The 17,501-nt window shown below is 40.4% G+C and overlaps 1 protein-coding gene across 1 annotated transcript in view; it reads left to right on the top strand.

The window, feature by feature from the left end:
* Nucleotides 1-2,804: 2,804 nt before the first annotated feature.
* The window catches only part of PCCA (propionyl CoA carboxylase, alpha polypeptide), a gene marked incomplete at both ends in the record, with an annotated part of 113,321 nt that continues 98,624 nt past the window's right edge, over nt 2,805-17,501 (top strand). The window contains 3 exons of the mRNA XM_009077129.1: nt 2,805-2,882; nt 6,001-6,048; nt 6,137-6,205. Of these exons, the coding sequence (XP_009075377.1) occupies nt 2,805-2,882; nt 6,001-6,048; nt 6,137-6,205 (195 nt within the window). The remainder of the gene's footprint in view (nt 2,883-6,000; nt 6,049-6,136; nt 6,206-17,501) is intronic.

Genomic DNA, 17,501 nt, shown 5'->3' with positions numbered 1-17,501 from the left:
GGCCCCAGCTGTGCATTATTTACAAAATGCTTGTTTGTTTTAAAGTTATTTAAAATTATTCAGTTGCTCATAGTGGCTAGGAGCAGATGTCTAAAGAGACTTAACTTGAAGTGACTTCTAGATTAAGCAAGCTCTTAAACCACAGTGTATATTGGTACAGGTACATACAGAACCCCTTCTTTCCAAAGCTGTAAATCAGAGTTGGGATTTCAGATCTGAGTTGAGCAATGTGCTTGATTTGTTTTAGGAAATTACCCCACATGTATTCAATTCAGGGCTGAACCTGGTTTTCTAAGTGGTTTGTGTGTGTGAGAGAGAGGAGGTAGTTAAGTTTTTAAACATAGGTACATGATTAGCTTAGGCTATTACAAGAATTTTGTGGAATCTCTCCAATTCTGTAGTGTAAAAACAGGCCTGAGTGTGGTTTAAAGTTTTTTTAATTGCTTGGTAACTTTACTCTTTCTGTATAAAAAGTTTGAATGGGTCTTTTTTCCAAGATGGCTAAAATTCTGCAGCTTAATGCTAAGTAATTTTCCTCCTCATAGCCTTTCCTTCCAGTCTGTAGCATAGAATTTTCTGGCTTCTCATAGGCATTCAAAACTAGCTTTGAATAAAAGGTGTTTACAAGAAAGTTCAGAAGCTTTTCCTCCCTTGCCTGGTTGTCCCCTTCCCCCTGCTAACTGCAAGTATTTAGATTAGTTCCACTGACCCTTAACAAGCACTTTCTCCAATGAATAATATTAACTCGGTGGAGATTTTTTTGTGTGTCTTGTATGACCTTCTTTAGACTGTTTGTAGTCCATCAAGCACTTCTGTCAATAGTGTTTCAGAGGAGAGGGACTCAATCTGCTTAACTGTGTGTACTCTGTAGCTGAAGAGTATACTTTGCTGCTTCTGCTGTAGCTGTCCTTGCTCTTCCCTCTGACAGTATCTAGATCACAATACAATCTGCTGTAAACTTTGGATGATGACTGTCTGGTAGGTGTGATTACAGCTGGCAGAATTCTGTCCTTGGCTGCATTCCTTAAACACCTGAAATAGCTTGTACTGTCAGATCCTCTGATGAAGGATAATACACCTCTACAAGAAAAAAAAAAAGAAACCTCTGATGGTTTTGATTCTAGCATATCAAATGATTTGCATTTCAGGTTGTTCTGAATTTTATTCTTGAGCAGTGAAGTGAAAAAAATGACACATGCAAAAACCCTCATCAAAGCTAAAAAAAAAAAAAAGGAATGGGGAAAGAACCCAGCATGGGAAATGGTGGAACAGTTGCTTTCCACTGACTTTTTTTTACTTTCAGAATGGTTAAGCATATATGAGTTGTTCCAGAAGAATTAAGCATGGTTGGATTAATTACCTGGGGACAGTGTATGCTGTGTCTGCCATTGGTGCTGAGCATCTGAATGGTCTGTGAAACTATAGTAGCTTTCTGCTCAGGAGGCTTGGTTGGAGCTGGCATGAGACAGTATGCTCTAAGGCTTCCTTCAGTTCTGTATTACAAAACTTGTATTGAAACATACTGTTTTTCTTTATAACCCGATAATATCAGCTGCATTACAAACGCAATGTCCTTCTCAGTCCTGGGCTGGTTTCTGCTTTCTCTGATGCAACATGAGAAGTATTTTCAAACTAGATCAGCCTAGAGGTCTGCATAGGGAGTCTTCTCATTCCAGTTATTGCCAGGCATTGGTGCCTCAAGATCAGTATGAGCTTACAGTAAACTTAAAATTTGATCAATTTTTCAGTTATCTGAAGTTCACTACTCTTGTGGAAGGTGCAAATAAATTCTCTAATTTACTTCTTTATATGAATGTATGCTTCCTTAGTGTTTGGTTTTCTTTCTAATGTAGTCCATTTTCATGGGATTTTTCCAGTCTTCTCACAGAAGAGCCTTTACTTTCTACTGCTTACTCAGAATTCTGTCTTTCAGACAGAATTGACAGACTGTCATGTGCCTGTTACTGGTGTTTTGTGGTTCCTACTAGGCAATATTTAGTATCAAGGCTTTTTACAGTTTTTTTGTTGTTGTGCTGTTCTCCCAGAGCTGTCTGTATTGATGCAGCTTGAGTGTGGTATCATTTATCTGTCTGATTATATTTTTTCATAACCATAACTGCCATTATATTGTAAATTGACTTGCTTGAGAAATACGTATCTGAGTCTGTGATTCACTTGGTCTGTTGTATCATCTGTGTTTTCTTTGAAATTGTGTGTATGCTGCTTTTTGCTGATGTGTCATGCAAAAACGTTGAACTATAGAAGCTGTCTTTGTAGAAGCTGGTTCAGAGCAGAAGTCTCAGAGAAAAGGTCCTCTTTTCCTCAGACCACTGTCAGGGATTGTGGTAGGGAAGACTCTGGGAGCTGAGTTAGCATCTAAAGTCTGTTCTACTTTTGCTTTCTGTGCTTGCCCAGTCTACTACCTGCTCTAATTCCAACAGTTCCCTAGCAGTGAAGGCCTCTCCTCATGCCCACTGTGTACAGACACATTCATGCTCTTTTGAGAAGTCTTTAGGAGGTATTTCTTGGAACAAGGGGGAAAGAAGACTGTACAGTGGAGAGTTTATTAAAAAAAAAGTTTATACCGAAGCTAATGACTTCACATCTAGAGCTTCTGAATTGTTTCTGGTTTCTGTTTGTGGGTGTGTGCATGGGGAAGGGCAGTTCTGTGTGAGCTTTCATCCTCTTGGTGAGGGAATGAAAGGATATAAAAGTTTCCTCAAGATGTCAATGTATGAAATGTTTTTATTTTAATGGAATACTGTACCAGGAGACAAAGATTTAACTCCCTCTTTCTTCTCTAGTGTGAAACGAGGTGTTCAAGATGGTGCCTTATAACTTCACAGAAGCTGTATTCATCTGTATACGATCCAAATGAAAAGGTAAGTAGTATGGTGCATGTTTTCCCTAACATTTTACTGTACTACTGACATTTGGTTTTCTAAGTTAAGCTCTCCTCTGTGCTGCTACCAGCAATAGTAGTTCTCCCAGTATAATCCATCACTGGTTTAATAGCATGTTTTTCTTCTTTTACTAAACCAAAGAGAAAGTTGCTTTTCCAGTGTACTTGTTAAGATTGCATACTACTTCAAGTGTATACCAAAAGGTTGAATTAGTGATTGTGGGCTTGGGAAAGTTACATACTGGCCTGAACATGCTATAATTATGAAACAACTGTTAATGTTTTGCATGGTGTGGGTGGTAATGGGCCTGTTAAAACATCTGGAGGCTAGACTAGCTGAAAGCTTTTCATGGAAACAAAAGCATGTAATAGTGGCAGCATGATTGTTAGATGATCTGGCATGGGGGTGAGAACTTTAGAGCTTGGATAAAATGGGCCTTTAAGGCCTGCAGAGAATAGCAAATCCTCATCTTGGGGCTTGTGCAGTAGCACTCTCAATTTACAGTTATGAGCCAAGAAAAACTTTGTGGAAATGTTTTGGCATGGCCTCTTAAGTCACACACTTGGAAAAATAATGTGACTGAAGGTACACTAGTATTCGGGGCAAGGATGCCAACAATTCAGGACTGAGAGGCTTGCCCTTGTATACCAGTGTAGAAGGAAACTGATAATCTGTGTACCTAGAGCTGTGGCTTTACAGATTTCTTCAGAAGATTGCTTTTTTCTTAAGGTCCTTCCTTGCTTAATCAAGGTCCCCTTCCTTTTCTGAAAGAGTAGTTATGTTTAACCAATGTAATTGACTATTTGGTTTTGCTCAGCTAGGAGCTGTGTCATTCCAGCTAGAGGCTACTACAAATAGTTTAAGCTCTTTTCTGCTTTTTTCATTCATTGCCCCTTCTACTGTCTTCGTAATGACAAGGCTTTCATATGAGACCTTTTTAAGCTAATTAGTGTAAATGACATTAAAAAGAAGTCGCTTCAAAGCAGTATGTGATTGCTAATTTTTATATTGCGCTGTCTAACAGCAGGAGCAGGAGACCAGTTTCTCAGTGTCTTTATTGCAGAATTGGAAAACTGAAATGAATGCCAAATATTCTGAACATCTTGATACTGAAAGTCTTGTCTTGCACTGTGACCACAGCTGATTAATAAAACAACTTTTATACACCAAGAGCTAAGTTGATGGAGTGTTTAAGTCATTAAACTTTTCAATGCCAAGTGTTTGGGAGTTTTTTCTAATTCCCCTTCAAGTCTGTATACCTGAAAATCTTTAGGTACCTAGAATGCTGCAGTTTAGATTCAGGAACAATTTGTGGTAGCATGTTGGTAGCCTTTCTAGATCAGATCCCCAGCTAAAAATGCTCTCCAAATAAATTGCTAGCTCCTGTGGTGTTGTGAAAGTACTTGTATCTCTGATAATTGAGCCTGCTTAAGGATGTTTGGGGTCCATCCTCTGAGTGGGGTGTGGGTGTGCCTGTGGACTAGGCAGTGGTATTCAGCAGATCTAGTTGAATTTACTGTATAAGCTTGCTGCAGCTCTTACCTGGAGGGTTTTGTTATCACTTCATTTCTGTATGGAGTTATCACGTGGTAGTATTTTTAAACTGGTCATGAGATGCCAGCTCAGGCCTGATTTTGTGAGAGTAGATTTGGTCAAGGGCACCTTAGGTTTGTCTGTTGGGAGTAGGGGAGCAAACAATATGTATTGTAGTCTGTCAGTAGCAGTTCCTGTTGGGGTTTTGCAGTGTTCCTTCCTCTCCTCTGACACCTGTTTTCCCCTTCCCAAATTAATTAATGACTGTGAGGCTAACAACAGTTTGATTGTTGCAGTGGCAGTAGTTCCTCTCCCCCCAGTCCATATGAAAACCAACTGTTTGGTGTAGGGGAAGGAGAATAGCTATCAAGTGTCTTAGGGTATAGTTTGAACCTGATGTGGTATGACTGCAGGCTGCTTCTGAAGGGGACGTTCTGCTAGTTCCCTATCCTCTTTATCTGAGGCATGGGAGGCAGAGTAGGACTGCTTGATTACTGTTTTAAACTGGTGATACGTCCTGGAGCTGCATCTCTGCTAGATCTGGTGCTTGGAAAGCTGTGGGGATAAGAGTGTAAAGCAGGGCTGTGCCTTTTGGAGACATTGTGCATTTACAGCTGAGCAGGTGCAGTACCAAAGTGCACCTGTGCATTTAGTAGCAAGGACTGTGGCAGCAATAACCCTTAGCCCCAGCAATGAGGTTTTTATCTGCTCCTCCAGCACTCTACTCTTAATGGGAAGGTTTTGCCTGGGGTGTAAGGCTTATTGACTTCTGATGACTTGTTGTCCCCTTCTTGCGGGCATGGTAGGAGTATTGAAAGTATATTTGCAGCATTATGTGCAGTCCAGTGTGAATGGTTAGTGAATTTCAGGGGTGTACCAAGTTTGATTTGCTGTTCTGTTATGCTGTGGTTGCTACTTAGTATTGAGTGTGTAACAGTGCCACAAGGCAGTGCGGGGTTTTGTCAGGTTCCTCGCCTCAGACTCAGATATGAGGAGGGGCAAGTCTGGCACAACTCAGCAGGTGTCTCTGTAGGGTCAGTGTTGGTCTGTTACCCTCCACGCCCTAGGCAGAGAGGAGCCTCCCTTCCTTGTGATTGGGATGTCTTTTAATGGTCTTCCACAATAGATGTCTTGTATTTCAGGTCATCTGTACTGGTTAGAGGCACTGAGTGCTGTACCTGCCAGCACTGTACCTGTACTGCCACCAGGCAGCATAGCTACCTGCACCTCTTTCCTGGATGTGACTGGCTCCTCAAACTGCTGTAGAGTTCTAGTTTCTGCACTGTCCATGGTTGGAGATCCAAGGAATGCTGGTGTGAATAGTCAAAACTGTTTTCTTCTGAACCTGTGTATGTGCTAGGTAGATCTAGTATAGCTTCCTCTTCGTGTTACATTGTCACTGTTAAATCAGCACAACTGTTTTAAAAGTAGATGATCTCAGAATTACAAGCTCAGGGATAAGCTGTGGTTTCAGTGGAAGTGGAGGAGAAAAGGAATGCATGTTTCTGGAGGGAGACAAACTTGAGTTCTGTTCATCTCTCAAGGTCTGTATTGTTCTTTTCAGACTTTTGAAAAGCTGCTTATTGCCAACAGAGGAGAGATTGCATGCCGAGTAAGTATGTAATATTTTAATTTCCTTTTAGTTAATTCTTAAACTGTTGATATTTTAAATACTGATATTGTCACTTCCTGTGTGGTAGGTCATCAAAACGTGTAAGAAGATGGGGATTAAAACAGTTGCCATACACAGCGACGTTGATGCCAATGCTGTAAGTACTGCTTGAATTCAAATGGTAGATGAGGTTCTTAGGAATCAGCAAGACTTGCAGCTGTTCTGCAAGCTTGTTAATTATTGTGGTAGGCACGTTGGCAATTCTGAAGTGTCTTTCTCTATGTCCTTTTGGTCTATGTGTTTGAAGGGAATGGAGATACCAAGGTGGAAGGAGGATTGGACAAGTATTTAGCATGTTTTGTCTGTGAACTCTTCTGTGTGTAAATGTTTGTGTGGATTAAGCTACACACATGCACATAGATATGTGCATCAAGTGTGAGAGTGGCAGTGAAACCTAAATTTTGTTTTGCTAATATGCACAAAAAAGGCAATGAGAAGTGGATCTTAGGAGATGGTATAGAGCTTAGTATAAATTCTCCCTGTGCCTGGCAAATCCAGCTCATTGCTTCCTACTTCACAGAAATAATGCCCTCTCCTACCAGATGTGCTGAGCAGGCTTACTGGAGCATTTCCATTTGATGAAGATATTGTGATGCCTTGAATATTCTGCAGCATGGCAGGAGCGTGGTAAAATGGCTTTCTAGACAAGTAAGGAACTTGTCTAGCTACTCACCCATTTTCAGGTCCTGTAGGCTCTGTTTTAGAAATATTTGAAGTAATTCATGGCAAGAATAGGAGGATAATTTCTTTTGTAATGTATCAGCAGGTGTAGTCATACTTGCATATTCTTGTTGGCCAGAGAACAAAATACTTTTCCTTGCCTGCAGGAACTGCTACAGGAGAAAGTACTGGGAATGCCCCAATGTCCCCCAATTTGTTGAACTGTGGAAGGGAGGTAAACTCCTGTGTTATGATTTAATAAAAGTCACTCAGGAAAAAAAAGTGTATTTTATGCAGTTCAGGACTTGTGAATATAAGTGGTGAGTTACTGGAAAAACTGAAGCGTGGCTGATGAAGTCTGAAAGTAGTTAAAACTTAGGTGTTTTTAGAGTTAAGTGAAAGGTGAGAACTGTTGGGAGTTTTGGACTTGGACAGCACACAGAATCATAGAATCAACCTGGTTGGTTCCAGTCCTACACAACCAGCTCAGTTCATATAGATAGGCTGTACATAGAACAAGGGACTGAAACTGGACTTAGAGACAGAACAAATGCTCTTCTGATGGATTTTTATGCCGAGTAATTCTTTCTTTGAGGTGAATGGAAACTATACTTGGTCTGGGTTTCAACTGGTAGCCATAACTGGTAGAGTGTAGTAGCTTGTTGAGTGCTCAATGGAGTGTGAAATGAATTCTTAATGAGTGGATGTCAGACATCATGATAAATTCTAATTCCTTTAGAAGCCAAGGGTTATGTGGATATCAGTACAAACTACTCTGTGATCTGTGATTCCTCTAGTAAAACTGAAGCATGCTGATGGATACTTGAATTCCATCTTATGTATATAGTATCTACTATTAGGATTAATGGATTCACTGTTTGGCAGCACTGCATAGCCTTATTCACTGGCATGAATTCATCCTGAAAATAGACTTAAAAAGCTGCTTGAAAAGAGAAAACATGTTCTTTCACCAGTCCATAACAGACTTGAGAAAATGAATTGGTCTTCTCTCCAGTGTGTCTGTTTATCCTGTGGACTCTGCTATGAGCTGGAGTCTATGAAAAAAATCTGAAAGCAGTAAGTAAAAACCAAGATTGAAGAACATAAAGAGGGAGTAAGAATGACATGAAAAAGTACAACTCATGATCTTAGGGAAGGGAGTGCAAATAGTGCATTCCAAAAAGGAAATTGAAAATATGTCTATGCTGCTTTGATCTACATTGCTGTCTTAGCTGCAAAATACAAATAGAGTCTTTCATTTGTAAGAGTTCACCAGGGAAAGGAAATCCAAGCTGGAGTCTCAGAAATGCATTAATATACCTGTACCAGTTCATAAAGATGACATTAAGTGTGTTAAATGAGATGCTGACATTTTGAGTCCATGGACAAGAGATGAGGCTCTAACAAATGCTGTAAGGGTGACATAGTGTCTGCTTTGCTCTTTGAATCCTTACTTAGGCTGACCAAACCTCTCAGTACAAGGGATGGTTTACGAAAATAGTTTTTTTATTAATGTGTTTAGAAAAAAGCACTAATTGGAGTAGATGAATTTTCTGGTTAGAACTTGGAGTAACCTTTGAGATGTAATAGCCCGTTATTTTACCTGTCATCTCTATAGCTCCCTGCTGAAAAATGGGTAGCCTGATACTCTTAAAATGAATTGATTGTTACAAAGGTAACTAAAAGGAGGGCAGTCCCAGCACTCTGCTGCATCTCTCTGGCTGACACAGTGGTTGAAAAGAGAGCTGAAATTGACCTGAAGCTGAGTTCCTTCAGCTGCTCACTGAATATTTAAGGGTGGGAAGAAAACAGTCACAAGGTATCTAGCGATTCAGGCTCTCTGTGATACCTGCTAATTTGTTCCCTATCCAGTGATGTGTAAATGACCCAAGCAGGCATTTTGGTGTTTGGGTAGGAGGTGGTGTACATAGACTTAGAAGAATGGTCTTTGAGTAAAGGTGCTGTAAGACTTGCTAGTGAGTAATCTTACTGTAGAGCTTTAGTTTGGATTTTTTTGGTTGAATATTCAACATTCTTTCCTTTTTTTTTTTTTATTTTAAATTTGAAAACTATCTGAAATACTTGAGGAGTTTCCAGTGCTGAATAGAGGTGGTAGGAATAGCTGAAATACATATAAACTTTCCATAGAATGGCTTTCTCTTGTTCTTCAGGCTTAGCTTCTGTGGAGCACCATGGCAAATGTCTTGAGTATGCTGATAGAGTAATATGAATTTTGACGTACCTATCATTAATATATAAAACTAGTAACTAGACTATATATGCACAAAGGGATTTTTATTTCAAGAACTTTGCCATTATGACCAGGAAGCAACAGCGAGGACTGTTACAAAGTGGGAAAGTGGCCAAAATTGGACAACCTGTTGAGAGCCAAATAAAGTTTACCTGAAGAGGGAAGATGCAAAGAACAAAATGTACTGTTTTGTGCTCTTAATTAAAAGTAGTTGCCAAAGATCTGAAAGATTTTTATAGGCTAAAATTGTTAAGGTGATAGGGAAGGCAACATTAACAAAACTTAAAAGGAGATGTGTGACTTCAGAGACTTTTGGGTGCTTCTGTATCAATGCAAAGTTACAAGTAGCTGGAAATGGTATTAGATGAGTTTGGATTGCATTTATCTTTGTAGAGGTGGGAGGGGGTGTGAATTGGGGAGAAAAGGTAATATCTAAAGTTATTTGTGCTGTGGAAGAGAAGCTGCTGCTCTCACAACTGTCCTGAAATAAAAATCATTGTGGTGTTTGGGGAAAACAGCCTGCTGAGACCCCCACAGAGCGTACAGTTGCTCATGTGGTACTGAATGTTTTGAAAAAAGTAGGTCATAATAGTTGCTTTTAGGTTCTTGAAAATATTGGCTAAGGCTCTTTTATTACATCTGTTATTTTGGGGTAAGAAGTTGTGTACTGTTCAAACTGCTGGGTGGTTTTGGTGTTTTAACTTCAGGGTTCAACTTGCAGAGCACTAATTCTTTACACTTGGATAGGTGAAGTGGGGAAGGACCAATAGAGTTTGGAATGACTTTTTTTTAATTAAAACATCTGGTGGAATTATTTTTGATATGAGAAAACAAGCAGAGAAGTTTTGGCTGAACAAGTGTAATTGTATGTACTTTTTCCCCCTGAACTGATTGGAATAGAGGGTTAAGATGAAAGAGCCTCCTCAACCATAAATGTAACACTGATGGTGCAAACATTGTCAAGGAAAGCTAGAGAACTATTGTAATGCCTGATGTAATCAGCTAAAAGTATGATAAATGAAGAACAAGCTTTCACTAATTGGATCTGAACAAAAGAAGGTATAGCATAAAGCAGTGAGTGAGATATATGATTGGAATAGAGGGTTAAGATGAAAGAGCCTCCTCAACCATAAATGTAACACTGATGGTGCAAACATTGTCAAGGAAAGCTAGAGAACTATTGTAATGCCTGATGTAATCAGCTAAAAGTATGATAAATGAAGAACAAGCTTTCACTAATTGGATCTGAACAAAAGAAGGTATAGCATAAAGCAGTGAGTGAGATATAATTTTACATTTTTTAATAATTCTATAGCCATATGAAGCAATGAAGTATAAATGACTGAAAAAATCCCATGGGAAAGTAATGTAAACTATTAAATCTTAACAGAGTAGAGGACACTTAGTTATACTTCTTCAATAGTAGTTTTTTTCTAACAGTCACTTAAGACTTCAGGTGTTACTGTTTTAAGTTGCCTGTTCTAAATCTTGTTCTAGATAATATAAAACCAGAAATAATGTAAATGCTTTTACTGATGTGAAAGGAATTACACAGAATTGAGCTGTTCTCCAGAAACTGTAGTATTTCAAGTGGCAGAAAATTGGAAAAATCAAATGAACTAGGATTGGAAGGTCTAGATTCCTTTCCTAACTTTCTTTTTTTTATACTTGGATTCTGAGGCAGTATTTCAGAAGGAAGCTGGGGGAATATGTGGCTTAGGGAAACTGCAGAGCTGATTGAGATTGTAAGCATTTGTACCAGTCTGTATTCAGCTGAATGAATTTGGGTGAACAAGTTGAGCTTTTGGCCGAAACAATATAAACTTAGAAATTTGCTGAAGACTTCCCTGTAGCTGAATGGGATGCTGGCAGGTTCTTTTGTTTCTAAGAAATCTAGTTGACAAAAGTAAATATTGGAGGAGAATTTGGCATTTAAGTCTTAATATAAAAAATTTAATTAGTTTGAAAAGTGAGAGTTTATCTGAAACTGAGCAGTTTATTTACTTGTAATAAACAGAGGTCTTAAAGTTTGTCCAAACTCTAATTTGCTTTTTTTTTTTTCTGTTTAAGTCTTTAAAATATGCAAAGCTTTATTCCATCACCTGGTACAAAACTGGAAATTCAGTCATTTTGACAGCTCCTTGTCTCTTGGTGGCACTTCAGTGGTTTGTGCTCAGGCAGCTTGGAAGGATCTGTTTGAGTACCTATATGAAAAGCAAACTCTGTTTTAATGCCTTGTTGAAATACACGATTCCCAGACTGGTCTAGAGTGTATGGAATGGACTCTGCCTCCATGTACTGTCTGGAGAAATTCACTCTTCATGGGTGGTGTTGGTGTTTGCAAGGTGTGCAGAACAGGAGTGTACTAGATCACACCAAGGAAACATTAGGGTCAGGTTTGCAGTTGCTGTTCTGCTTTTCCTTCAATGTATTTGCTTCTTGTTTCAAAACCAAGACAGTATGTTGCTTATTTCTTCACAAGAGATACTGGAGATGATGTTACTGTCCTTTGTGCTTTGAGTGAACTGCTGAACAGTTTGGTAAAGCATGAGAAGTGCAAGTGGTGGTTGTCCCATGAAGGTAAATACCTCTATGGAAGGAGTGTGCTTTTGTTGAGGCCATATCTTACCTGCCAAGTGTAGTCTGTTTTTTCTTTTTAAAAGGCTGTGATTGCTTCAGAACTGAGTGGGTTGGGGCAGGATGCTGTTGGTGAGGAAAGAGTAAATTTTTCATGGGCTTTGAGGAGCAGTGCAAGCTTGATCTGCAGTTTTAAAAGCTGGGAGGGCTCATCAGAGGTCTAGAATCCTAAAGTTTCAGCTTGTTCTCCAAAGACTGGCTGTGTGTTATATTCAGTGATAGGATGATGTGAAATGCATATATGACCCTTGGAATGGGTCAGACTCCTCTTGCCTAGTTTGATGGTTAAGCTGAAATGTCACTTGTGTTGGATTCTGGTTGAAACTATCATTGAGTAGGAGAGGAAGGATATAGAACAGAATGCTTTAAGCATTGTGCTGCAGCCCTTGTGGGGACACTTCCTTGGAGGTGGGAAGTATGTGTCGGAAAGAGGGAATTGATACCAGATCATCTGCCCTTTGTGGGGATGGTTATTTAATTACCAGGCTGATTTATTTGAAGAATCGATGCGCAGATTAAAAATAAATTCCTGTCAAAAAGCTTATTTAGGGTGACAACGGGTGGCTGTTGTCCAAAGCTGTACTGAATTATCCTTGGGGCAGGAAAATGTGGAAGCCCAGTCAGTGAAGTTAGTTGCAACTTAAATGTGCAGGTCCTTAATGCTGTAGAGAGTGAAGCAGTGGTTCTGTCGATGCTGATGACTGTCTACATCAGTAGGTAGTGTACAGTAACAGGAGTATATCTGTGGAGTGAAATGGTTCATGCTGAAGACATGGTGTTCTTCTCTGCCTTTTAGCATCTCTGTGGTTGGGTCTAGTCTGGTGCTGTGGGCTTAGTGCCTGCTAGTGGTAGCTCGATGTGCTTGCTGGACTCCATCTTTTGGTTGAGTTTTGCCTGGAAGATAATCTGGTTCACGTACTTGGAGACAGCTGTGTGTTGGAGGCAAATGTGTTTTAAGTGGGGCTGACTGAGATTTACTTAGAAAAAAAAAATGCAGTCCTGATTTGAACTTTAATGCTAACGTGTACTGAAATCACTCAAATTGCTTGCAAGGTACTGCCCTCCTGGGCTGGTTCTTGCTCTAGTACTTTTCTGACCTTGTGCCGAGTTGTTTCCATGTTCTGAACACACTAGGCATGTTATTGGTCAAATTAGCTAACATTTTTTTCTACTTATTTTGTATGTTAAAATATTTCAGTGAGGTGTCTGACAGATGCTGGAGCTGTGTATAGAAGCAAGTTGGGTTGAGAGTAGGTCAGCCATCAGTTAAAGTAAGTTTTGTTGCCATGCTGTCTGCAGGGCTCTGGTGCTGTACCCAGAGCTCTGGGGTTTGGAGAGATGTACAGTCACCTCAGTGATCAAATCTAAGCCACAGGCTGAGCAGGGCTGAAGTCACTAGGTCTCACTTGTTCTGCAGGTCTGTCTGCCTTGGGCAGCAGGGCCAGAGCATGCAGCTCCTTCCTTCAAAGCCATGGGTGTGTGCTGAGGACATTGCTTGAAATGTTGTCATTGGCAGTTCTGGATCAATGGCTCCTGCTGCCATAGTGCTGACTCAGGCTGAGTGTGCTAATTGCAGTGAGTTACCCCAAGAAATCACGTGGGTGTACATCTGTGGTGGTCTGTTTGCTTGTGCTAAATTTTAGACCTTTCTGGAGGTGAAGAGCGCTGTATGTAGAAATTTTAATGCAGTTAAACATTGTCAGTGTGACCAAAAACCAGACAGTTATACCATATTCTTCTCTGCTGTGGCTCTGAGAGTGTCCTGTCTTGTTCCTGACTTCATCCTTCAGCCATGTCCTCAGCAGCAACTATTTCATTGTGCAGATTCACATCTGTTGCTCCTGTGGTTTATATTGTCCCAGCTGTGCTGTTTATCAGCTGTGGTTGTGGGTATTCAAGGATGATTTGTTTCCAGGCACTATTTGAGCAATACTGTGTGGTAATACTATCTCGTTTCTTGTCTGTGTGGGTGTAAATACTGGTGAGCAGACCCTGGGCTGAGTTTCCCTTTAATGTTAGGGTGACTTCTGGACAGAGGTGGACGTGAGGGAGATTTTTTTGTAAATAATATTTGCAAGTACGGAGAAAATGACTCCTGCAACTGTCTACTAAGAGTAGTTCTCTCCCCTTCCTGCCTTCCTATCTTTTGGGTATCTGCACTTTTGTTGGCAGTACTACATTTGCAGCTTTTTGTTAAATGGGTCCAGACTGTATCTGTCTGAGAACAGTGGGGGGAAAAAAGCAAAGAAGTGTGGATCAGCAAGCTGATGTGACTCTCTGCATAGGTTAATGAATGCTATAGTGTATAGACATATAGAATACCTGATTAACCTTTTGAGAGACACTAGGTTTAGTGTCTTGACTTAGTCCCATCACAGATCCCACCTGTGGGGGGTGTGGGGAAAAGGGAGCAGGGAACGAAATAGATGCAGGTTCACACTATGTGAAGGGCTGGTTTGGGAAGCAGAGCCATCTTAAAAGATCCTTGTAAGAAAGGTTGTGTTTAAAGCCAGATACTTTCCTTGATGGTTAGCTGTACAGCTCAGCAAACAGCTACCAGGGTATTGTGGGGTCTGTGGTTTTGTGGATGGGATCCTGGTGCTATTTTTCTAGGGAGGAGTGTTAAACAAGGGGCTGAAATGCTTATGAAGTCTCTGCAAGATGGAAAAACTCAAGATTGGAGGCATGAAGTAAAGGTGCAATTTACAGAGTATAATGTATAGATGCATATGTCACTTTTATGGGTGTTGTGGTTTTAGGTTCTATTTTTGTCCTTGTTCATAAAAAGTATCTGTCTTTCACTTGTTTACTTTCAACAAGGTAGCACTTTAAAAAGGATGAGTTTGAGACACCCTTTTGCTTATTCCACTGCATTGTCTGTAGATAACAACTAACACCCTTTGATAGTTGTTTGAAACCAACCACTCCCCCAAATCCTTTGTGTATCTTGTTTAATATAGAGGAAGAATGGTAGTCAGTGTTTGAATAGCTGGTGCAAGGTAATAGCTTTACTGAGTGGTGACTCGGATTTATAGATTCATGTATTCTGTTTAGATCCAATACCTCTTGGTTTCTGTCTCTGTCTTCCTGTGCTAATTGGACAATACTCTGAGTTTCATTTCTGGACTTTAATTTGATATATAGTGTTGCCTCAATTCTGTCCCTTCGTAGCTGGTGTTTAATATCAGCTCACCTGTTGACCTGTAATGTTACAGACCTTGTAAAGAAGGATGCTGGCAGTTCTGAAAGTGAAACTGTTTGCAGTGTGGGCTTAACTGCTGACAGACTTGACAGCATGTGATCTCCTTGTCCGCTTGTTGTAGTAATGGCACATCACTGTCCAGGAGGCATCTCTCCAGGATTGGTCTCCTGTAATTGTGTTCTCATATGTTTTATTACATATGTAGTCTCCTGAAGGATAATGGGTGAATGTGAGAAGCAGCTATAGATTGAGTGGCACTGATGGTACCTGTTAGGGCAGTGAGTTGCAGTACTTCGGAAAGGGGAAGTAGGGGAAGAAAAAGGGGGCACAGTTCTTTACATACTTTCTTCCATGTGAGTGGTCTGAAGCTGCCTGACTAAACTGTTATGTACTCTTCCTTTTTTTTTTTTTTTTGCTTTAAAGTCCTTATTTTGCAATAATAGAGAAATTTTAGTTGAGACTAATGCCTGTCTGAGAAAGCCTGTTGAAAAATCATAAAGCTGTTCTGTTTCCATTTGTCTCTGCAATTTCTTTGTAGTCTGAGATGCTAATTGTGTGTCACATAGCTCTATTACTGTACACAGCTGTCAGTGCAATGTATACCGTTGGTTTGTGTTGAATAAAAGCAGGTGTGACCAGGTGATCTTTGCTCTTGTTAGTTGGCACTTTTTTGGAGATTTTTATCGAGGTGTGTTACAGGCATTTTCTCAAGAATCAGGTGACCTGCCTTAGTACAGATATCATGGGGACATTTTTCTATTTACCTTGGCAGTGGTTGTCTCTTGAGAACAATAACTAAAGCCAGTTTTAAATTTCTCCTGTTGAGTGGCTTGCTTGTCCTGTGGTCCCACACAGTGCATTACTTTTCCAGATGTGTGAAACTGAGTGCTTGTTATTTGGGCTACTGCTTTCTAGTGCTCTGTCATCATGCTGAACAGTGGAGACCCTGAAGGATGTTGTTAAAAGGCTTGTGTTAAGTTTTGTTCACATGAATGTCTAATGGCTATTTAATGAAAATCTGTATGCCTTGGTATTGACTTGGGAATACTTCTGGGTTTGTCTTGTTTTTCACCAATATGGATAAATATAAACATCTGTGGGTAGCTCTGGTCCTGTTTCTCCACATATATACTTACAAGGGGGCACATGTGTGTAGTGGAGTATAGGTCATAGTTTGGTGAATATATGAGAGCTTTTCTGAGTTGTAACCAGACCTTGGATGGGGGGCCTGCATCAAACTGGGATTCTGTGCATTTAGCAAGAAGCCAGAGGAGCTTAAAACCTGTTTGTATAGTGCCATTTCTTTATTCAGACAAAAGTTTTGCATAGATATTTTTCTGTTCTTGGATGGTATCAACACTGTGTTACCAAAGAATGCTTTGAAAGTAATATTAGGTAAGTACTGGGGACTGGTATCTTATGATATTTCCTGCAAAATTGTCCCATGCCCTCACAGATTCCTGATTTTACCATATTGTAAGAGCAGAATAGCAGCATCTTTGAGTATCTGTACGTTGTAATTGTAAATCTCTGCAGAAGTCATAAGGTACTATTTAAATGTACAGGGGAGAAGCAAGACTGGCCTTTCATGTCTCGGGCTGTAGGAAATGTCTGGTGCTTCTCCCTGAGGCTGGGACTAGGGGCTGTGGCTGTTAGGATTATGCTCTGCATTGCAGGTAAAGGAGCTGCAGGGAGGGCATGAGCTGACTTGCAGGGTCAGGAAGGGCAAACAGACTGAGACTCTTTGCACAGAACCTGCAGAGCCAAGAGCTGTGCAAGAGGCTACTCTTGAGTAAGTGGAGAATAGAGAACCTCAATATAAGGAAGGCTGTGACCTCTGCCACTAGGCCATGTTGTGGTGGATGCCACAGAATCAAGGTCAAGAATAAGCAGCAGATAAAGGCAGCTCTAGAAAGCTGGATGAGACCTCATGATTCCAGACCTTAATACACATGTGGTGTTTTAGCCATCCTGATACTGGTTGGAAAGATGGAGTGAAAGCAATTGAGGAGTCTTCTGGAATGTGTCAAGAAGGTTTTCTTGACACAAATGATTGAGTTAGCTAGAGGAGATGCTGTGCTGGCCCTCTTACAAAGAGGGAAGAGGTGATCAGGGATGTGAAGCCTGTGACCACTCTGAAGTGCTGAGGTTTAGGTTTCCAAGAGGAGCAAGTTAGACAAATAGCAGAATTACAGCCATGAACTTCAGGAGTGCAGGTTTTCTTTTTTTACTAGAGTCAATAATTTGCTTGCCAGGATTTCATGGGAGACTGCCTTGGAAGCCAAAAGCTCATTGATACTTAGGGTCTTCTCCAAGCACGGGAACTCAGGCAGGATTTAAATGCAGAAAGCAAACACAGACCAGGAGAAGGCAGGGATGGGTTACCCAGAGTGTGCAGGGGTGTAATTAAGGAAGTCAAAGCTCTGCTGGTGTTGTCTATATATTGAAGGATGTAAAGGGGCAACAGGAAGTTTTTGCTTAGGAAAATGGAACTGTGGGCTCATTAGGCAAGGTGACTTGATAATGGCAAAGGGTATGGGAAAGTCTGTGACAATCAGTATCTAATTTGCTTTGGCTTTTACTGTGAAAGTCCACTCCTCCTAGGCCTCCTAGGTCAATGAGCCTAGCTGCAGTGCCAGGCAA

Source organism: Acanthisitta chloris, unplaced genomic scaffold, assembly GCF_000695815.1.
Source record: "Acanthisitta chloris isolate BGI_N310 unplaced genomic scaffold, ASM69581v1 scaffold20396, whole genome shotgun sequence".
Taxonomy (NCBI): domain Eukaryota; kingdom Metazoa; phylum Chordata; class Aves; order Passeriformes; family Acanthisittidae; genus Acanthisitta; species Acanthisitta chloris.
The sequence above is the reverse complement of the archived record's forward strand: the minus strand, read 5'-3'. Positions and strand labels throughout refer to the sequence as shown.